This window comes from Falco biarmicus, chromosome 4 (assembly GCF_023638135.1).
Source record: "Falco biarmicus isolate bFalBia1 chromosome 4, bFalBia1.pri, whole genome shotgun sequence".
NCBI classification, from domain to species: Eukaryota; Metazoa; Chordata; class Aves; order Falconiformes; family Falconidae; genus Falco; species Falco biarmicus.
In genome coordinates this window covers 79,883,026-79,905,848 of record NC_079291.1, presented here as the reverse complement: position 1 = coordinate 79,905,848, position 22,823 = coordinate 79,883,026, and the positions used below count along the sequence as shown (strand labels likewise).

General features: G+C 41.5%; 1 protein-coding gene across 1 annotated transcript; it reads left to right on the top strand.

Annotated features, from left to right (window-relative positions):
• Positions 1-143: 143 nt before the first annotated feature.
• Positions 144-22,771, top strand: USP42 (ubiquitin specific peptidase 42). Its single transcript, XM_056334352.1, has 17 exons — positions 144-300; positions 3,930-4,165; positions 4,932-5,132; positions 6,375-6,485; positions 6,649-6,751; positions 6,928-6,995; positions 7,158-7,228; positions 7,768-7,850; positions 9,792-9,903; positions 10,300-10,440; positions 10,635-10,735; positions 11,186-11,324; positions 11,884-12,612; positions 13,002-13,090; positions 13,734-15,230; positions 15,712-16,001; positions 20,790-22,771. The coding sequence occupies exons 2-17, from the start codon at positions 3,937-3,939 to the stop codon at positions 20,828-20,830; spliced, it is 4,005 nt and encodes a 1,334-aa protein (XP_056190327.1). The 5' UTR covers positions 144-300; positions 3,930-3,936; the 3' UTR covers positions 20,831-22,771.
• Positions 22,772-22,823: the final 52 nt, after the last annotated feature.

Here is a 22,823-nt window from a genome sequence, read left to right as displayed (position 1 = left end):
CCTCGCCCTGACCGGGGGTCGCCGAGCCCCCTCTAGCGGCTCCCGGCAGCGGCACAGGGGCGGTGCTGGTCCCCGTGTGACCCGGAGGAGCTCGCTTCTCCCCCCCGCCGCCGCCGCCGCCGCCTCCTTTCCTCCCCCCGCCCGCCTGCCCGGCCGGCGCCGGGCCCCGGATGCAAGAGGCCGGCGGAGGGACGTCATTGTTCCCCGACGGGCTGTAACAGTAGGCGGAGCGGGCCGGGCTGAGGCGGGGGCTGCGGCGAGGGGGACCCGGCAGCGCCGAGTCAAGCGGGGCCGAGCCAGGTAATGGAGCCGGGGGGGGAGAGCCGGGCCTGGCGGCGGCCTGGCAGACCCCGGCAGCGCGGCGTGCGCTTCCCTGCCTGGAAATCAATGGGCCGGGGGGAGGGGCCGGCCCGGGAAAGGGAAGGGAAAGCGACCGGCGGGAGCAGCCGGCTCAGCCCAGCCCAGCCCACCCCGCCGGGGCGCCGGCCGGGCACTCGGCCGCTGCCCTCCTGGCTGGCGGGCAGCCGGAGGGGGTGGGACCCCCGGGCGGGGCGGGGCGCCGTCCCCAGCACGCGGCGGAGGGACCCAGCCCCGGCGCCACCGCCACCCCCTGGGCCGGCGGGACCGGCCCCCTCCCGGCGCGGCGCGGGGCGGCGGTGCCCGGCGCGATGCCTCGGCTCCGCGCCCGCCTCCTCCGTTAGGCGCCGGGGTCCCGCCGGCGCCCGCCCGCCGCCTGCCTCTTCCCTCCTCCTCCTGCCGGCGCGGGGGCTCGGCGTTGCTTTCCCACGTCCCGGTGCCGGCGGGGGGAGGGGGCGGCCGGGATGCCCTTGCCCTGGGTCCCGCGGCGTCGTTCCCCGCTCGGCGAGGCGGCGGCTCCCCGCGGGGCCTGCCGCCTCGCGCTCGGAGGGTCGGGGTTCGATTCGTCTCCCCTTCCTGCCCCCCGCCCCCCCGCTCCGCCCCCCCCCGGCGCGTTGCCATGGGTACGGAGTCGCCGTTCGGCGATGCCAGTAGCGGTCCTGCCTCCGGGCCGGCAGCGGTGCGCGGGTCGGGGCTCCGAAAGATAACGCGGGTCAGGGCTACGAAAGGTAACGCGGGGCGGGGAGGGCGAGCAGGGCGGGCGCTGAGGCGGCGCGGGCCTCCCCCAGCCGGGCCGGCGGCCGAGGGGCTGCCTGGTGAGGCGGAGGGAGGAGGACGAGGCCGGGCGAAGCGGAGCGGCGGCTCCCCCGGCGCCGCTTCCCGGCCCCCCTCGCCTGCCTGTCGGTTTGGGTTTGTGTCGTTGGGCTCCTGCCGCTCACCAGCGCGGACATGTTGGGTGCAGGAGCGCTGTGCCCAGCCTTGGGGCGCAGCCCCCGGCCTCGGGTGCCGCAGCGTTGCCGGGACCCTGCGGAAAGGCCGGGCGGGGGGTGTCCGGGTGGTGCTGTAGCGCCGGGACCGGGCGGCCGTTGGAGCTGGGTTGTTCCGTTACAAAGGGGGGTAACCGTGGTGACCCAGGGCAGGCGGGGACGTTGGGAACCAGGCAGCGGGGGGCGAGCCGAGTGCGGCCAGGAGGTTCCCTGCCTTTCCCTCTCCAACTGGCTCCCAGTTAAAGGTAAAGTGAGGATTAATGCCGCCGTTCCTGCCTTAGTGGCTGGGTTATTTTGTAATGAAAGTCAAACTGGCGCGGCGGGGCTGCGCTTGGGGTTTTCTCCATCTTTTTATCATTTTCCTTGCAGTAGTGTTGCCGTGTGGCAGTGTAGTTTGTAATCCAGAGGCGTAAACGTCCTGGTCTTCATATATATGCCATAGTAGTTTCTTATTACTCCTTATTTCCACCTAGCTTTTTTTTTTTTTTTTTTTTTTTTTTCCCCTGTGTGTATTATTTTACAATCGCTGCTGAAAATGTTTGTTTTGTAATGAGATAAGCGTGTAATCGCTGCTCCCTGCCTAAACGCGTTTTTGTGAATGGGATCTTGTATGAAATCTTCCGGAGCTGTGATTTACTGCATGCAAAGCCGAGACCAAACATAAATATTTAGATCTGTGTCGTAACTGATGTGTTTTGTGATGAGGTGGCTGAAAAAAATTAAACGATGCTGCTACAGAACTCCACATGGGAGGAAAGTAACTGTTCTGTTTGCTTTACTTTTCCATATCGTACCGGGAAAAGTTTCTTTTGGCCATTGACATGGGGAAATGAATGCTCCGTACACATGACGGTGTACATTTATACTCAGCAGTGGTATAGGAACAGCATCTCTATGTATGTTAAACAACGAGAGGGGAAAAAAATATCGGTGTGTGTAGTTCTTGTACTTCTTTGTCAAAGAGGTGTTACATCGGGATTAAGAATGATGTTGGCATATTTTGAAAAAGCGGTGGCTCTGAGTTATTCTTACTAGCGCTGGTATTTGTTGTTGTACAGTGCCTGATAACCTGGTAATGTATCAGTCAGTTGTCAAAAATAAATTTAAGAATACATAAGGCTTACCACATTGGTTTATATACCGCTCTGACTTTTTTGTGACGACATTCATGTTTGCCTTTCACTGCAAGCTTGCTTCTGGTTTTTGTCTCGCAAATATGTTTTAAATATGTTGCTGAAACACTTTCCCTTTCAATCGGAGGTGCCACTGGCAATTTGAGGACTGGATTTTACCTGAAAATCACTGGGCCCAAGAACTGTCATCTTAGTCTTCCAAATAGACAAAGATGTTCATTTCCCAGTAAAATGAAAGAGAATTTTCCACTTCTGTGTATTAACTTCTCAGAAATGGAAAATGTTTATAGAGTGCATTTTAACTTGAAAATTTAAAGGGAAGAAGATATAATTAAAGGCTTCACAGATAATTTGTCTTTTGTGGGACTGTAAGTTCTCTAATTTATTGTATTTTGTTTCATCTACCTTAAGTTTTATCAGTAGCAATCAAGTTGGGCCATAAAGCAGAAACTGCTTTATGCTTTGTTCTCAGTTATTCCAGTATAACAAAGCAGCTTATGCTTTAAGCCCTCAGTTAAGTTTATAGTTTCCCTAAACTTAAAAAGGCCCTATGTACTATAGTAAGGTAGTAGCAAAAATGTGCATATAGAAATTGGTAATTGATCATGCAATTATTCAGTGCCTTACTATGTACATGCAATTACAGGTATTTAAAGTGGTATCATCTTGACACCTAATCAGTATTTTAAAAAGGATTTAATATTAGTTACTGCCTTTGTCCTTGAGGGCTGAGGGCTTGTTGTGATTTCTTTTACATTCAGCATTCCCTTTTTAAGGCTTGCATTCACCTGTCATTTTGTCAGGGGAAAAATGTACAGCTTCACATAAGTAGAATTGAAAAAGATGCTTTTTGGTTCAACTTTTTGGTTGATAGTAAGAGTTGTAAACATGATAGATGCAAAATAACCACAAGTACTGCTACCAAAACTGTATCCAAACAAGTATTTCTTGGAGGGGCAGAGGAAACCTAGGCAGAAATAAATTTACAAGTGTTTTCTTGCTCTCCTTTCCCAGGATTTCTCAGAGCTATATCCCATCCTCTGTGTCTTAGTGGTGTGTGGTTCCCAGGAGTGAAAACAACTCCTCCTGGATCTCAACAGGCCAGCACTTCTCACAGCTCCTTTAAAAATAATAATAAAAAAAAGGTCTTCATAACTGTGATGGATTTAAATCCCATGAAAGTGTAAGCAGTGTCATCAGTCCCCAGCTCTGCAGAAGTTAAAAGTAACATTGGTACTGTTTTGATGGAAAATTCTGCTTTGTGCGTTTAGCTTTGGCTTGGTGTTGGGTTTGGGGTTTTTTGTTTGTTTGATTGGTTTCTTTAATTCTTATTAGTTATTTAGTTCTTCAAGTTATTTCTTTGAGACTAAGTGATAGGATTTATCCTGTTGTTTTCTTTTTGGAATGCTTTTTGACGTTCATATGTCAACCAGCACTTTTGCCTCTGTTACAGATGAACAATGACCATAGTTAACAAGCCAAAATCTTCAAAACCTAAAAAACCCTCATCAGGGCAATCTGATAAACCTAAGAAGCCCCGTATTAGAATCATGTCATCACGCACTGCAAATCTGGGCCGGGTACCACCTGGAGAAGATCCAAACAAAGTATCTGCGGACAAAGGACGTGGAGGTGCTATTTATTGTAGATCATCTCAAAAATCTAAGCATTTTGCCCAAAGAGATCTAGGTAAGTGTGTCTTTGGCCCTCCCCCCTTTTTCTTAGAAGTAGAAAATGCAGTTCTTATTTGTTACATTGCTATAAAATGGGACTATGACAAATAAAGACATCAGTTTTGTGAATCCCCTAAGGCAACTGAAGGGACTGGTGTTGCAAAACTTAGTTTTATCTAGTTACAATCTATTTGTAACTTAGTTTTGGTCTAGTTACCATCAATTATGGGGAGCTTTTTATAATACACAGATTTACCTAGGTCTTCTCTGTTAGGCAGAGAAAAGTACATTTTACTATTGCACTTCATGGCTTCCATTATTTGCAAGTCTTTGAATGGTAACACTGCATAGGAAGAGATCTGATATCTATAGGGTTACCTTCTGTTCTAGTTACTTGCTCATTTTTCTGTCTTGGTTCTTATATTTATTACTGTATAATTAGAAGTGTAAGTTTGTGGCTTAAGTTACAATAAGGAAAAGAACAATAATTGAATTAATAATCAGATTAAGGACTAGAGAGGGAAAGAAACCTGGCAACAGTTACTGAAGTCGGAGTGGTACTTTGTCATGCATTACAAGAATTAAAACAGATGAATAAGCCATTGTCCAAAACAGTGTGTTGACAAGCAAATTCAAGTGGTGGTGCTAAAACTGTGCATCATATGTTTTTGTGTTTTGGAGTATAGCTGGTTGCTCTGGGTGCTTCTGCAGAATGCTGCTTTTTAAATAGCCTTTTTAAAACAAAAGCAATACATCTCTTTTAAAATACAATTTTCCTGCAGTTGTTAACGATGGAATTGCCCCGCCACAGAGGATTCTTTTTCCACCTGAGAAAATATGCATGGATTGGCAACAAAAACAAAGTGTTGGAGTTGGGCTGCTGAATCTCGGCAACACGTGTTTTCTTAATTCTACTCTACAGTGTTTGACTTACACGCCTCCTCTCGCCAATTACATGCTTTCTCTTGAACACACCCAGTCATGTGAGTACTTTCGAACATCATTATAAATCTGTTGGACAGCTCTAAAGAAGAAAGAACAATGGTGATTCTGGGAAGAAAACTCTTAGTTGTCCTATTTTATCTGTAGAAGGTGGCTTTGAACATGATCTTAAAGGTCATATCTAACCTAAATGAGCCTATGATTATATTAACAGGGGTCTCAGAAGAGCATATTAAGTGCATTTGTTCATTTATTGCACTATGGTAAAACTTGAAACAAGAAATTATACATATATTATTTTTTTTTAATGTGATCAATGAAGTGCATTGTAAAGTAATGCTTTTGATGAACATTTGGCATTTGGGTTTCCTGCTAGTAGAAAGGTGATAAAATTTAGGATGTTGGCATCATAGAGTCTTAGTTGTCAGAGCCTGGATACAGTAATGCATTAATACTGTGATAAAGCATATGTTTGCTGTTGACCCATTAAAAAAATAACACCCTAGAAAGCACTACAAGCTTATCTCTTATGAGCTCAAGTAGAAACTTGTGTGAGACTGTATTAAAATTTAGACTGATTATAGCCTAAATAAGTTTGTGGGTGTTAAACCCTTGAATTTGTGTTCTTTGAATTTCATTTTTATCAAATTTACTTGAACTTAAGCCTAGGAGCCTCTTCTCATGTTCATATGTATGCGTCTTTACAAAGGCACCTGTATGGTTTCTAGTCTGGTATATTAGTATTTATTCTTAGAAATTTAACTGTGTTTTCTTACCATATATAAAAATCATTTTGGTTAAGAATTCTGTTGAAAAAAGGAGGGCAGAAATACTAACACATACTTAAATCTTTCCTTTCTCCCAGAGGATTCTTAGCTCTGTCATGTAACTCACCTGACAGCAGTGTGCTGAAAATAACACATTTTCTCTTAGTGCTGTATCATCAATGTCAATATTGTTTCCTCATATAATCTGCAGTCGTGGAGTTCACATTCCTGTCAGCCTGCAAAAAAATAATGACATTGCAATAGTTACTTATACAGACTTTACTAACATTTTTGTTTTATACAGTTCTGAGTAATAAAATGTCACAAACCTGTTGGGGTTTTAACAGCTTGGGAGAAGGGAATGTAGGATGGAGAGTGGACATTGTACCTATAATTTAAAGATTTTTTTTCTTTGTTTTAGTTTGGTGGTGTTTTGTTGTGTTGTTTTTGTTTGGGTATTTTTTGTAGCAATGTGTATTTGACTAGACTGGAATGCTTTCTTCTGTTACTCTTCAGGTCATGAAGAAGGCTTCTGTATGATGTGCACGATGGAAACTCACATTAACCAGGTCCTGTGTTGCTCTAATAATGCCATCAAACCTACATCTGTTATTAATGGCCTTAAAAGTAAGTAATTTTAGATGGTTTTATCTTTTGATTAAAAAAAAAAAAAATCAAAGAATTGTTTGATGCATATAAACTTATTTTGATACTTTAAAGAGAGATTTTAGAAATGTGAGTTTTCTTTAGTTTTATATGAGATAAATATAACCACCTTCTCATTTATTAGGAATAGGAAAACATTTCCATTTTGGCAGTCAAGAGGATGCACATGAATTCTTATGCTTCACTGTTGATGCTTTGCAGAAAGCTTGCTTGAATGGAAGCACCAAGTAAGCATAAACTAATTAACTTTTAAATGTTCTCTAGCCCCTCTTACTCCTTTATTTACTATCATAAATTAAAATCTGTCCTTTGTTTTCATGAAAAGAAAAACTGTTTGAAGAGTTAACTTTGTGCCTTAAATCTTCTGAGGTCTGATTATTTTATTTTTTTTTTTTTTTTCCAGATTGGATCGATCTTCTCAAGCCACCACACTTATTTATCAAATATTTGGAGGATATCTTAGATCCCGAGGTACTTCCTAAAAATCTTAGTGTCCTTCAAACTGGTCTGTGTCTTTTTGTCTGTCTGTAGTAAAGAAGTTTGTAGTTTAACTGTGCAAATTTAAATTATTAATGCATATTACTTTAGTCAATCTCCTTTGCATATTGTTAAGCATTTGTGTTTTCATTCCAGTAAAGTGCTTGAACTGCAAAGCAGTTTCAGATACGTACGAGCCATTCCTTGATATTACTTTGGATATAAAGGTAAGATGTTATGTGAATATGTGTTGAGATGTGTAAAGACTTTAGAGCTTTCTAAAAAAAAAAAAGTCATGTTACTTAAAAACTTACACTGTTAAAACAAAAAGAGTTTGGTGGTGGTTGGGAGTGGATAGGATTTGTACTTTGGTAGGAGCCATGTAAATGGTCTCAACATTTGCTGTTGGATTTAAGCTGAAAAAACAGTAGTTATATGTACATAAACAATGATACTATCATACTTCTCAATTATTCTACTTCAGTATACATCTGTTGTTAGACTGTTGGGTTTGATTGTTCTCTTTATTGATGCTAAAGCATACCATACAGATGCCGTCTGTGGCACCGCAAAATTTATTTCAAAGTAGTCATTTTCAAATGAGGTAAATGCTCAGTGTATTCTGTTGTTGCCTACTTCATAGTGTTTGCCGGTTCACAGTAGGTCACTTAAGTATGAATTAGCAAGGTTCTCTTGTAACCTACTAGTAAGTGTTTGAAATTTTGCATTTCCAGTGACTTAGTGCTCTACTTTCTTACTCATCTAGGCAGTTACATCTGTCACCAAAGCTCTAGAACAATTTGTGAAACCAGAACAACTGGACGGTGAAAATAGCTATAAATGTAGCAAGTAAGATTATTACTAATTACATCTTAATACAAGATACAGATTTAACATATTGCATGACTTAAAGCGTAAGGTGGTTTTTTTTTTTACTTTGTTTAGAAATAACAAGACACAGCTCTCTGTTCTTTCATTTAGTTTTGTTTCTACAACTAATACTTTGAAATCATTCAAAGCTTGGGAAATAATACATTTGGTTCTAAGTGAGTAATTTTTGTGTTTCTGTTTGAATATTTGGAAATATATTATAAGAATCGTGGCCGTTAGCTCATATTAGACTCTTATTCCTAGTATTGTCTACACTGGGGCTTGTCAGCCTTCCTAAGTGTGAAGGTGCATGCTGAAGTATTTATACAGCCAGAAGTTAAAAGGGCATGTCTGATAAGTAGTGGTGAGCTGAAGCATGGAGCTATGGACAATTTGGTGTGGAAGGCAACATCGGCTTCCTGAAGGTCTTAGTTAGGTGTCAGTGAATGTGAACAGACTGCTGTTGTCTAAAATGAGCCAAATGAGCCACTCTAAATGTAACCTATGCTTCGTGAAAGCATATGGAGTGAAGATATCCTATATGCTGATCAATATGTAAAATGTTTCTACATATGTAACAGCATTGAACGTTTGCATAAGATATTTTGGCAAAACTAGTTGTTATTCAAACTCGGAAAAGCAGACTGCCAGGCTCAGTTCTGTAACATTTCTTGTTCAATCCTTCTAAATGATAAACTGCTCTTTGTTGTTGGAAAACTGTAAGTTAATTAGTACATTTGAATGTAGATATTGAATAAAGAGCATCCAATAGGCTATTGCAACAGTTTGATCCCAGGTTCATTTTAGTTTGTGGATCCTAGCAAGCAACATGTAATGTAGGAAGAATTCTCATAGTTTACAGATTATGGCTGAGGAAGAGTAATGTGGCTGTGGTGAGCACTTCACATCTGAATCGTATGATCCTTCACTGATGTGGGTGTGATCAGTTTAGTCACACACAAAACCAGAAGTTTCAGTCCTTTAGTGAATTTAAAAATTAATCTTTCTAATGAAGATTACTGCCTCAAAACTTTGTATCTAATTACAAGTTTCATAGAATTTTATAGAACTTTTGTTTTCTTAGTCTGGGTGGGTCTCTTCTTTGTTCATAGGCATTCTCCATCAGTTTGGAATTCTCTGCCTTGTATTTTGACATCAGAATTTGAAAAAATTAATTCTGTTTGTTAACTGTCAACAGCATTTTCCTGGATGATGTAAGCTGGCATGTTTCAGTCATTGGCTGTGCTTAGTGGTTGAATTTCATTACTCTGTACCTCTGCCCTTTGAGTGTACAATGCAACAAACTTAGAATTAACAATTTTGTTTCAAAGGACATGAAGACTTATTACTGTCCAATGCCTCCATCCTACAGAATGACTGTTTCCTTCCAGTAATTTTTTTTACATTGATAATGATGCATTTGGGGAATTATTTGCAGTGTCTAGTTCCGAGGACTGAGACTGTCTTGTTCCACTTTTAATATTGGTATTCCTGCAGAAAGTTGAAAGAATGTGCCCAGGACAATGCTCGAAATAGCCACTTTGGTATAACAAGAGATGGTATCTTGCCTTACATTTTGGTGATGTGAGAGATTCCTAGTCCTCCTTCATTCTGAGTTATTGGGAAGCCTTGCTTTTTTGGCATAATAAAAATACATGTTCAGACACTTGTTTGGCTATTAAAATATAATGCTCTAAATCCTTTATTCTTTGTTCTGTAGAGCTGTCCTCTTATATCCTGCTATCTTCTCTCTATTAACAAACCTGAAATGCAGTGTATGGATTTATGAAAAGAAAAAATATTATGCAAGTAAATATCATTCAAATAGCATAAGCATGTGTGAGAGATGAAAACTTGTTTGACTTTGGGGAGGGCAAAAAGAATATGCTGTTAAAACATTTGTCTGTGCTTGTTTTTAAGGTGTAAAAAGATGGTTCCTGCATCAAAGAGATACACGATACATCGTTCTTCCAATGTTCTTACAATATCGCTGAAAAGATTTGCAAATTTCACAGGTGGAAAGATCAACAAGGTATATTTACAGCTGTAATGTAACTTCATCTTCTTGGAATGGGAGATTTCCCAAAGACGGTTACTCATTTAAAAGTTGTTAACGTTTGCAGCCAATAACTATAGAATAATAACTGTAGTCTAAGAAAAGTTGATATAATAACTATGGCGACTCCTTTCTTTTTTAAAAAAATGAAGTTCCTATGTGACTATAAGCATCTGCCTTACTCTTGAAGAGCCAATTCTGTAGAAAACAGTTCTCTGCAACTTAATTATTTAAGTGTTGTTTATAAGTATTTTAAAATTAATAAATTAAAAGAATCCTATAATATTAGTCTGCAGTCTTAGTAGTGTTTTTCTCTGGCTACTCGATGAAGTATATCAGGATAATTTTTTAATCTTCTTGGTCTGTGTTTAGGAGGTAAAATACCCTGAATATTTGGATCTTCGAGCATATATGTCCCAGTCGATTGGAGATCCACTCTTCTATGCTTTATATGCAGTTCTCGTACATAGTGGTTTCAACTGTAATGCAGGACACTATCTCTGCTTCATAAAGGTAGGCATCAGCTTGATTTCTAACAGAGTAAAATCGGTGCTGACAAAGAAATTAAAATGTTACTGGTAACCAGGGGTTTTAGGGGAAAAGGTTGCATTGTATGTCTTGATTTGTTTTGTTCTGTAGTGTTCTATCTGTAATGTCATTTGGAAAACATACAATTCATCTGAAGATATCATTGTCTTTATTTGCAGGCCGGTAATGGACTTTGGTATCGAATGAACGATGCCTCAGTTGAGCTTTCTGATATCAAAACAGTCCTCAATCAGCAAGCTTATGTACTTTTTTATATCAGGTAATAACAAATACTGAATGTGTTCAGAATATATTTACTTTCCTGTTATTGATACTTTTCCTCTTTTCAAGTGTTTTTCTTTCTGTCCTGGGAGAAGATTACTATTTGTATAATTCAGTTCCGTCTAACCTGAAATTCCCCATGTCATTTATTATCTTTTGTTGCTTGGCCTTAAACTGCTGCACTTGTGTACGTTGCTACATATCTGCTCTCGGTAGCTGGCTGGCTAATTTAGAAAAGAGGAGAAATTAAGGCCATAGATGGTTTATTGCTCTGAAAAGGGTAGTCATTGTAGGCAGACAATTTGCAGTTTGTAGTCTGGGTAAAGTCATCTGTATATGTCTTCTGTGTCATATAAACTGTTCCTATAAAATTATAGGATGGGGCTCTATATAATCCAAGAATAGGCTGAAAGAAAAACTCTACTAACATCACTGCTCTTTTCCCAAGGCGCTATGATTTGACACTTGGAGATCGTACTTTTTACTTACCAGCACCGTCTTATCCCCGTTCATTCCTTGGTCAGCGAGGGTCTAATAGTAAGCAGGCTGGATATATGGGACCACGACTTCCTCCTCATATGATTAAGGTAATTTGAAGGGGGCAGATAATGGCACCAAATTGATAGTGGGGTTTGGTGTGGGATTTTTTTGTTGCTACTCCATTACTTTATGCTTTCAACTAGGCTTTCTAAAGCACTAAAAGCTACACTCTTGAGACAATTAAAGTAGTCTATTAATGCTTAAAGAATAATAATATAAAAGTTAAGATACTCCCCACCCCGTCACTTGAGCAGAGACAGTGAAGACAAATTGTCTTGTACCTGAGTACCACAACAATTATTCCAGTGTTTTCAGGGAGTGTTTAAAGGGGAAAATAAATATATTTGGGAGTAGATTTAGTCAATGTTAAATTGTTTGGGTGGGTTTCAAAAGTAATGCTCATTTGATACTGATATGCAGTGAACCAAAAGCAGTAATTAAACACACTTGTTGGACTTAAGAAGAAAGAACACCCCCCTTCCAATACAAACTTACGTGTTGAGGCTATATGTTGAAATACTCAGTAGGAGAATCTCATCTTTTAAAACTTTTAAAGGCTGTGTGTCTGCACATATCCATCTTACAATGTCATCTTTTTAAATACAGAATTCAAGTCGTTTAAATGGAAATGGACCCCTAAAAGAGGATACTGTTAATATCACCCTAAAGAGACCATCTTCAGCTCCACCGACAGCTTGTATTCAAAACTGGTCAATTAACAGGCCTTCAATTACAGAGCCATCAAAAAACCAGAAGATCACTATCAGTATTCATAACAAAATGCCTGTGTGTCAGAGTGTGTCACACTCTGACACTAGTACCAGTTCTTTGGAAAATGAGGATCTAAGCAAGCCTGTTCCTTCATCCACAATTACAAATTCTTCTGCAGCAGAGTCTACCTCAAATGCATCTACAATGTCAGTTGTCACTAACATGTCCAAACAGGAAGCTCCTAATGAAATTTTTGTTGAGCCAGCAATGAATGGAAATCCTAAACTCAGCTCTGAGAACGCAGTCCCTTACAGTGCGGAATCTTCAGGAAAGTCTGAGGAGTTGAAGGGCTTGTTTAAAAGGAATTGCAACATAGTATCTTCTAATGGAATTTTGACTGGAAAGATGGTCTGTGCGTTGCAGAATTCCCATTCTTCCTCTCAAAGCGCTGAAGAAGAAAGATCCCAGCGTGAGCTGCCAAAAAATGATTCACTAAATGGTGCTATTAGTTTAGATAATGAATCTAAAGCAAATGGACTGAAACTTGATGATTCCCTTTGCCAAGTCCAACCTGTTCAACCTTCTGAGATTTTCTTCTCTAACACAAATGGATTTTTCGAAACAGTGAGTTATGTTTTTTTCCATCTAGAATTTCTTGCCTATGATGTATTATAACATCCCTAATTTGTGTGAAATACTGAAAAAACACACAGTGCAGTTTTCATTGTAATGCTTTATGCTGTTACGCCATAAGAATTTGCAGAGCTGAGCTGACATATAATTGTGTGTCAACTTTAAGAGTTCAGCTGAGATAATACTTCGTAAGTTTCAGAAATATATTTGGGGGTGTGAGTGGGTGACATGTAAAAGGGGGCTAGCACCTATAACTTAGAACTGATCTTGATTCCTATCTAATGTAGCAATTCTGCAAACAAAAAAAAAGTAGAAAATTAGTTTTCTGCTGAAGATAGTATTTTTTTTTCTGCCTGTTACCTTCTGTGTTTTAATTGTAGATACCTGTAGCTTTGTCACCAATTCCTCAAGAAGTAATCTTAGAATCTATTGCATACAGCCAGCTGCACAGCTTATCAGAGCAAATAAGGTAAAACGAGTACACTGATTAATACAAGATTTCATACAAGTTTGTTTTACCTGTCTATTAATACTATTTAATAAGAAGATTTAAATCGGCACAAAGAATTCCACACTGTACCTCTAGTGTTGCAGACATGAATATTGAGCATATATTACTCTGTTATTAAATACAGGCAGATGCCTCTTTGAAAATGTTCATTTCTTCATAAAATGTTTTTCAATGTTTTTTTTTTTTCAGTTGCCTGGGTTACTTTTTCTATTCCTCTTTCCCTCTTTTCCATTCTAGGATGTGTGAATGTAAATTCCCACCGTCTGCTCTCCAATTTTGGGGAGAGAGTGAAATCCACGTTTACTTTTTCCTAGCTAGGGGAAGAGCAAATATAGTGGGTTTGGTTATTGCTGTGTTTCAGAGCAGCAAGTAGAGGGAGACAGATACGTTGGGTGTGGGTTCTTTTTAATGCAATACTTGCAGAATCAAGAGAAGAAAAACACCTGTTCTGGGAGCTGATGAAAGTGTGAGTAATAGGTTTCTAAAGAGAATGTCTGTCAGAGTTTTCCAGTAGCCACCAATTCTTAAGGGGATTTTACTCTTAATATTCATCCTTTAAGTGGACTTTTTCAAGTGAAAGACATGTTTTTATTTTGTGCAGTGTCCCTGGACCTCAGAAACCTTCTGAGAATGATGCTCTTATGGAAAGTGTAGTGATGGAAGCACTGTTTGCCTATGAAGAATCCAGGAAGATTTCTTCCAATTTTAGCTGTGATGTTGAGAAACTTTTTAGTCAATCAGATTCTGAAACCTTTTCTACCAAAGAAGAAGTTGCTGAAAGTGTTATAACAAAAGTTGATAATGCGCATCCCAATATCAATGGTCAGCACAAGGTCAGGAAAAAATCTTTGGATGCTGAAGATGAATTCCTTGGGCAGTGTGAATCTGAAGACAGTAGAGACAAAGACAAACCAACAAGAGCAAAAGAACCTGAACTCATTTCAAAAGAAAATCCTTCATACATCAAAGAGTCTCCTGAGAGCGAAGAGAAATTAGGCCAAATGTCCTCTATAAAGTCTGACATCGAATGTAGTTCTCAAAAACCTGTTGCATCTCTGGATATTACAGATAAATGCCAAGATACAAAGGACATCTCTAATAACTATGTAGAGGTACCACCTGTTAATGACTCTTCTATTACAAAGCTGGATAAAGTTTTGGAGAGTCAATTTTCTAGAGAAAATGAGGGACTGAGTAATAAAAACTGTGAAGATGATAAACATAGGAAAAAATATAAGAAAAAAATGCACGAGACTAAAAAAACTGACAAAGAGCACTACCGAAAGAAGAGACAGTACTCTGACACTGAAGAGAAGGAGAAGCAATCCAGAAGCAGATCAGACGATCGTTCCCACAAGAGGAGGTGCTCTCGCAGTGTGGAAACACATAAGCAAAATCGTCATAAGCAGGAGTATTGCAATGAAAGCAAGTACAGATCTTCCCATAATGAAAGAAGCAGTCCAAATAATGGCAAAAGCTCAGGAAAATATCCTCGTTATAGATCCCGAAGCAGAGAGAGAACAGAACAAGACAGGAATAGGTATTATCATTCCAAAGGAGAGAGAACTTGGAGCAGAGAAAGATATTATCAAGATGAACCACGGAGATGGGAAAAATGCCGATACTACGATTATTATTCCTCTCATGGAACAAGAGAGGGTAGAGAGAGGAAGTCCTCTCATTGTGATAAAGACTTTGACAAATCAAGTCAAGCTTACAACAGCAGGTCACACAAGGATTATCATTGCAAAAGCAGATGGGCTTACAACACACCTTCTAGGGAGGAAGACGCACATCACTTCAGCAGCCACAGGGCGAGCTTGCATCACTGTTCAGTCCCTCCGCAGCAACCTGAAAAATATTCTCGTGAAAGGCATGCATTTCCACCCGTGTCAGCTCATGCAAATTTTGAGGACTTTTCCCGGGAAAATGAGAAGGAAAAACTGAGAAATGGCAAAAGAAAATATACCGACACAGAAGGAAGCGGAAGCGAAATAGAAAAGAAATGCCGAAAGACAGATGACCAAAGAATGAAAAAATACAAGAAGGTCAAGAAGAAAAAGAAGTCCAAAGACAAACATCGAGACAAGGATTACAAGTAAGCCAGGATTCCACCATAATCAGTTTTTCCTAATTCTTTTTTGGGTGTTTCTCATGTCTGTCTTTTAAAAATTGTTTCTAAATTACTGATATAGCATAATCTGGCTGGGATCATGTCATTAGGGTAGTCAAGTGACGATAAGAAAGATATTGCTGAATTGTGTTAGAACACTAGATCTGGGCCATGTAGTTAGAATCACATCTGCACACTGTTCTTGATTAGGTTACAATTTTTATTTTTTTAATGCCACATGTTCCACATGTAGCCTCTGTTAATGATTTGTGTACAAACCAGGACCTATTGTCCTTCGATCTGAGGGCTTAAGTTTCCTGCATCTAAATTAAGTTAGATGTGCAGAAATTGCCACAAAATAGCTGACACTCTGCAAGTCATCACCTGTGGTAAATTAAGTAATGTTTCATATATGCATCAAGTGCCACATCTGTTTTTCTGTTTTTAACTTGCATGTTTTCTTCAGACTTAATGATGTGGATGTCTCTGTGCTCCACTTTGATAATGACAATCGCAAACATAAGAAGAAGAAGAAAAAGAAGAAACATGTGAGGAAACTGAAAGACTTGTTGGAGTGTTTAGATCATCGCTTCCAGAAGAAAACATGGGAGAAGGCAGAGTCCTGTCCTCCAGGCGACTATTTACGTGAGCAATACAGAAACCAGGGCAGTAAAGAACTCTGCAAGGAAGGGAAGCTTTTTGCTGCAGGCGACTGCAAGAACTACAGTTCCGTCAAATCCAATGAGTATGTTAAAGGTAAGGGACCACAGGATGTTTGCAGGACTGCTTTTTATTTACATAGACAATGATATTTAAAACAATCTTTAAATGCTTGGGTAATGAAACCTCTGCTTTGATATGATGGCGTCTGAACAGTCTGCATTAATATAAAAAAAAAGTTGATAGTCTTTTTTTTTTTTTCCATTTTCAAATGACTGCTAGGAAAGAAAATCTGAAGTAAAACTGTGAAGGGGTTGGAGGGCAAATAATTGTAATTTGATCTGATGGTGAAGTGACAAGTGGGGAGATGCAAGATGCTTTATTAAATTCAGTCCAACTAACTAGGAAAGAAAACCTTGGGCAGCTGTATCTCAAAAAAGAATCTAGTAGTTAGACAGGAGGTTCAGTAGTCAAGATCAAAGATGATGGAGTGAAACTTCCAGGCTAGTAATACTGTAGTGAAACACCATCTTCCTAAAAAAGACTGCCAGAGTAGTTGACATAAATAAAATTCTACCGTCAGCTATTTCGTAACATAGAAACAGTGCCGATTGCTTATTCGGAGTAATTTAAGTTGGTGATGATACTGAAATATTGTTGTTTCAGATGTAGTTCTGCCTTCCTCTAAGTGCAGTTGTTAACCCTCCCAAGGACACTTCAGTTTAACACTGGAGTTTGTTAAATTCCTGCTATTGTTTTATTTACTTGTGGGTGTTTTCCTGTTATCATAGGCTTAAAAACACAGAGAAGTGGGCTGATGAAACGGCTTTTTCCCAATTTTGAATATTAAAAAAGTCCATTTGATGCTTCTTATAAAAAGAACTAAATATAGACTTGAGTGCCTGATGAATTTACACTGAACTGTCTGTCATTAAACCTGACTTGGGCTCTCAGCAGATAATATGGTTTAAATTAATTAACTTTAGAATTCTGCAGAGAAGATCGCACACTGCAACAAATTCAACATCTAAAATCGAATTTGGCAACACTTTCCTTGAAAGTTTTCTGAACAGAAGTGTTTATAACAAAAATACAACCTTCTTAAATACTCATTATCTGACATAAAGCCAGTCTCAGTTACTCAGGTATTTTAATAAAGCACCAGTCCCTCCCTCCACATCTATTTTGCTCCTTACAGATAATCCCTGAAGATGACAGCTCACTATCCAAAAGGAAGTTTTGTTTTTAAATTTTCTACGTTTTATACCTACCCAGAATTGAAGAATTGGGTTAATAGTCAGTGACAATCCTGTTCATTAATAGCCCAATGTTGAAAATGTCATTCTGCCATAGAAAACAAAAGAATTTTATCTTCTTGCATTATAGCTGAATGCATTTCACAATTTGGAGAAGTTTAATCTTGGAAGAGATTTTAATTTTTAAAAATTTCATGTGCGTTCCATATTGAGGTAGACTGCCACAGTCAGTAGATTCTTCCACCAAAAAGTTTGCTTAAGGCAAAGAGGAAGTTCACACATTCTTCTTGTAAAATTTCATATGTTATTTATCTCTCTAACAGGGAAAATTTAAGGACAACTGAATTGAGGTCTTTCAAATACTATTGTTGTAAAAATAGACTTTTTTTAATGATACTAATGTCAAAATAATCCTTATTGCACTAAAAGTGTCTCAGTTGTAGCTGATAAATCAGGAATCAAACAGAAGGAAGACATCTGCTCCAACACTGATTTGGCTTTCTTGAATTCTCTGGCCAGCAGATGGCAAACTCGTTTTTGGTTTGGTTTTTTTTTTTTTATTAAACCAGTCAAAAGTACAGTAAGAAAGTAAATGTCTGGCATCTCATTACGGAAGTCAGGAGCATTAAGATTACTGGGCTGTGTAGGTGAAAGGGGTGTTCATTGGTAAATAGGACAGTACCCCACTTTGATATACTACTTGTGACACAAGTGGGCTAGGACAGCTGTGGAAAGCAATTTTCTTGTCTTGAGAATTTTAGTATTTCATCAAGTCTGTGGATGTTCGTTAGTGTCATCTTGTGGAAGGTTAGTTAGCCTTTTTTGGAAAAAATGGCTCTCGAGTAGGATTTTCTGAATGATGGAATCTAATCTCAAACAAAAGCTGCTTTGTCAGTGCATTTTTAGAGAGTACTGAACCTCTCAAACAAGCCAGAGGCAGACCAGGAACAACAGAGAAGGAACTGCTAGGTTGTGCCTTCTTACCAGGACTCACTTTACTTTGCATTCATTAATAATGATGAAAATGGTTAGTGCTAACTTGTGATTTAAGAAAAACCCAGATAGGATGGGAGAAGGAGCTGGTTTAGAGCAGTTAATTTCCTATATTCCTACATGTCACAGCACGGCAGTGTGCACAATAGTCATCCTAATGGCTCAGAGGCGTGCTCCAGAAGCGGTCATTCAGTAGGTGGTCATTGCCCCCCCTAGAAGAAACCTAGCTGTGGCTTCCACTCTGCCCAAAGGCAGCACCAGAAGGCCTGTGGTGACCCAGGCAGAGCCCACAGACAGATGCAGCTGCCCAGGTTGGGGGCTGCAGGCACTGCCTGAGCCTGTTGCTGCTGCCGGAGGGTGGCAGGGGTAACACCTGCATGAGGCGCAACCAGTGGATGATCTGCTCAGCCTGAGGACTGAGGCCGGGGAAAGGTTAAGGAGTATCAGGGAGCGTGAGAGGGGTACAGGCTGGTGGAGCTGCTCTCTACCATCACAGAGCCAAATGCATCGGGTGGACACATCACAAGGAGCGGAGGGTCCCCTGCCTACTCGCCTCCAGGCAGATGGAGGGGTCCTAAGAGATGAGGAAGAATAGAAGCCGGGAATCGCCCCCTGGCCTGCCTTGAGGTACCCCCATACAACAGCTGTGCAGCTCTGGAGCCTGAGGGCCGGGAAAATGGCAGTGTGAAGAAACCCTGGCCAGGCTGGAGGAGGCATCTAGGGAGAGGCGGCCACCCCTGTGCATCATGGCCAGCTCTGCTAAGGAAAAAAAAAAAAAAAAAAAAAGGTGGTTGTCATGGTTGACTCCGCTCTGAGAGAAGTGGAGGGCCTGATGCGCCGAGCAGACCGAACCCGCAAGGGAGCCCTTGCCCTCTGCCTGTTGCTGCTGCTGGCGTCCAGGGGGGCAGTGCTGACATCCAGACAAGAAGCCTGAGGGCAATCAAGAGACCTCAGGGCCTTGGGGCGACTGGCTGAGGGCTCAGGAGCACAAGTGGTGTGTTCTTCTATCCTGCTAGTTGCAGGGAACGATGCGATGTGTCATCAGAAGATGACACAGATCCATACCTGGCTCCAGGCCTAGTATCACCAGCTAAATTTTGGGGTTTTTTGACCATGGGTCAAAATGATGGCAGCAGGCCTGCTGGTGACAGCTGGGCTTCACCTGCCCCACAGGGGAAAAGGCTCCTAGGTCAGGAGCTAGCAGGGCTCAGCCAGAGGGCTTCAAACTAGATTTGAAGCAGGAAGGGAACAAACCAAAGCTGGTTAGAGATGAGCCTAGGGGAAGCATGGCAGGGCCGCAGGCAAGGTCAGCAGCACAGCTGAAGTGCATCTGTGCCAATGCCCAAAGGATGGGCAACCAACAGGAGGAGCTGGAAGCCATCACGCAGCAGGAAGCCTATGACATAGTCGCCATCACAGAAGTGTGGTGGGATGGCTGGCACCGTGGGTGTGCAGCAGCGGATGGCCACAAACTCTCCAGAAGGGAGAGGTGAGGAAGGAGAGGCAGTGGGGTAGCTCTGTGTGTCAGGGAACGTTCCAGCTGCCCAGAGCTGGATGATGGGGACAGCAGGGTTGAGTGTTTAGGAGGAGGGCCAACAAGGCAGATATCCTGGTGGGAGCCTGTCACAGACCGCCCAGACAGGATGAAGAGGCAGATGAAACATTCTGCAAACAGCTGGGAGAAGTCTCAAGATCACTAGCCCTTGTTCTTGTGGGGGACTTCAGCCTACCAGCTATCCACTGAAGTACAACATGGCAGAGAGGACACAGTCCAGGAGGTTCCTGGACTGCGTGGAAAATAACTGACGCAGCTGGCCAGTGAGCCAACGAGGGAAGGTGCCTCCCTGGACCTGTTGTTCACAGAGGAGGACTGGTGGGTGATGTGATGGTCGGAGACATCTTACACACAGTGATCACAAGATGATAGTTTTTGATTCTCTGAGGAGAGGGGGCAGCAGAGCTGCTACCTTGGACTTCTGGAGGGTTGACTTTGGCCTGTTTAGGAGCCTGGTCAGCAGTCCCTTGGGAGACAGTCCCCAAGGGCCGAGGGCTCCAGGAAGGCTGGGCATTCTTCAAGAAGGAAGCTTAAAGGCACGGGAGCAGGCTGTGTCCATGTGCTGAAAGACAAGCTGGTGGGAAGGAAGACTGGCCTGGCTGGACAGAGCTTTGAGTGGAACTCAGCGGGGGAAAAAGGAGAGTTTATGACCTTTGGAAGAACGAGCAGGCAACTCTAGTGGACTATAAGGACATTGGGAAGCTATGCAGGGAACTGGGTGTTTTAGTCCGGAGAGGAGAAGGCTCGGGGGGAACCTTATTGCTCTCTACAGCTGCCTGACAGGGGCTGTAGGCAGGTGGGGATAGGGCTCTTCTCCCAGGTAACAAGCAACCAGACAAGAGGAAACAGCCTCAAGTTGCACCAGGGGAGGTTTAGGTTGGGTGTTAGGAAAAGTTTCTTGACTAAAAGTGGTCAAGCATTGGATCAGGCTGCCCAGGGTGGTATTTAAAAGAATGCATAGATGCTGTGCTTAGCGACAGGGTTTAGTTATGGACTTGGCAGTCCTGGGTTAATGGTTGGACTTGATAATGTCAATGATTCTATAGTTTTATGTGAAATTGTTTCCTTTTTGTCTTTCAGATGCAGAGCTTACTGATGTAAGCCTTCCATGCTTAAACTAAACCTACCATCAAAACCAACAACTTTTTCCCACTAAACCTGACATCACCAGTTTTTGACCATCAAACCTGACCAATATCTGGCCACCAAGCCCGACATCACCAGTTTTTGACCATCAAACCTGACCAATATCTGGCCACCAAGCCCGACATCACCAGTTTTTGACCATCAAACCTGACCAATATCTGGCCACCAAGCCTGACATCACCAGTTTTTGACCATCAAACCTGACCAATATCTGGCCACCAAGCCCGACATCACCAGTTTTTGACCATCAAACCTGACCAATATCTGGCCACCAAGCCCGACATCGCCACCAGTATCTGGCCACCAAGCCCGACATCGCCACCAAGCCCGACATCACCACCAGTATCTGGCCACCAAGCCCGACATCGCCACCAGTATCTGGCCACCAAGCCCGACATCGCCACCAGTATCTGGCCACCAAGCCCGACATCGCCACCAGTATCTGGCCACCAAGCCCGACATCGCCACCAATATCTGGCCACCAAGCCCGACATCGCCACCAATATCTGGCCACCAAGCCCGACATCACCACCAATATCTGGCCACCAAAACTTAAAATCTATTATCAGAACAATTACCATCAAGACAAAATCCAGTCATAAGTGGTGCTTAACATTTCTGTACAGAATTTTACCATAAAAGAACTTTTTTTTAGTTTTTAACTTGAGACTTTCTTTTTTAAAGTATACTTCTAATCCAAAAGGGTGGAAACTTTTTACAACTGCTGAACATTGTAAATTACCACATAAATATCTCACTGATGTGAGATAATGCCCTGGAATAGACCATCTCAAATGCTGCTTAATTACAGACTCAGGTTGACTTTATGTTATTCATGTAATGTTACTCCAAGTTAGACATCTGGTGCAAGAGCGACCAGGAATTAAAAAAATTGCAACTGACAGTCTGTATATTTAATTTAAAGACTTATTTAAAATTTCACAAGCTCTCAAATAACTAGAGTTCTGAAAGAGCGTCATCTTTTTTCTGTGATGTCTGACACTAGAAACTAATTTACTTCACATGAGCTATATTCAAGATCTGAAGAAAATCTTCTGGTTTTCAGCATTGTGAAACAATGAATATGCAGTTCTGAATGTATCTCTCAAGAAGATTTGTATACTCTTCCATATGTTTTTATTACATTTTCTTAATATACTGTCACTTGTCTTAAGTCTCAGTTGTCTGTTTTGTCTCTCTAAAAAGTGTCTAGTTACAGACAAATTCATACTGTGATTTTTATTTTTATTATTAAATGCTATCAAACTGTGATGCACTTATTATTCACTGGTCCTGCATCAGGAGATGAGTGGGGAACCTGTATTAAATACAGTTCATCTGAATAATCTGTCTGGTTTATACAAGCTGTGTTGTTCAGAGATGTCTAAAGTTTGATCTTTGTTTTTTTAAAGATAAAAAGCACTTGCCCCACTGTAAATATATAGCATGTAAAATTTATATAGTATATAAATACAGCAAAGTTAAAATGGAGTTTTACTTGAGTTTTACTTGAGTTATTTAACATGCAGTATGTCATGTGAATTGACAGCTTTCAGAGCGTGTTTGATACTCGAGAAATCAGACCTTCCTTTCAGTGGTAGGTGAGAAGATGCTGTCGATGTGACCCAGAGAAGATAAGTAACTTGGGACATCAGCTGCCTAGACAAGAATGCAGAAGGCTTTCTCCTTTGACGTTAAAAGCTTCCAAAACCAGGCAACAGGTTGGAAAGCTCAGCAGTAGCTTTCTGCTGTGTGACACACAAAAAAAGGAGCAAGGTTCATGTCTTACTAAATACTTACAGTAATACTTTGGTACATGGAGAACACCATAAAGCCAAACCATAAGTGTACCCTGCATAATGTTCCTATGGCAACAGTTATGTGAAGTTACATAAAGTAACATGACAAAGAAACCACCTACCTTTCCTGTATCTGGCTTTTTTTTCCTCTTTTGTCCTCTGGCTCCAA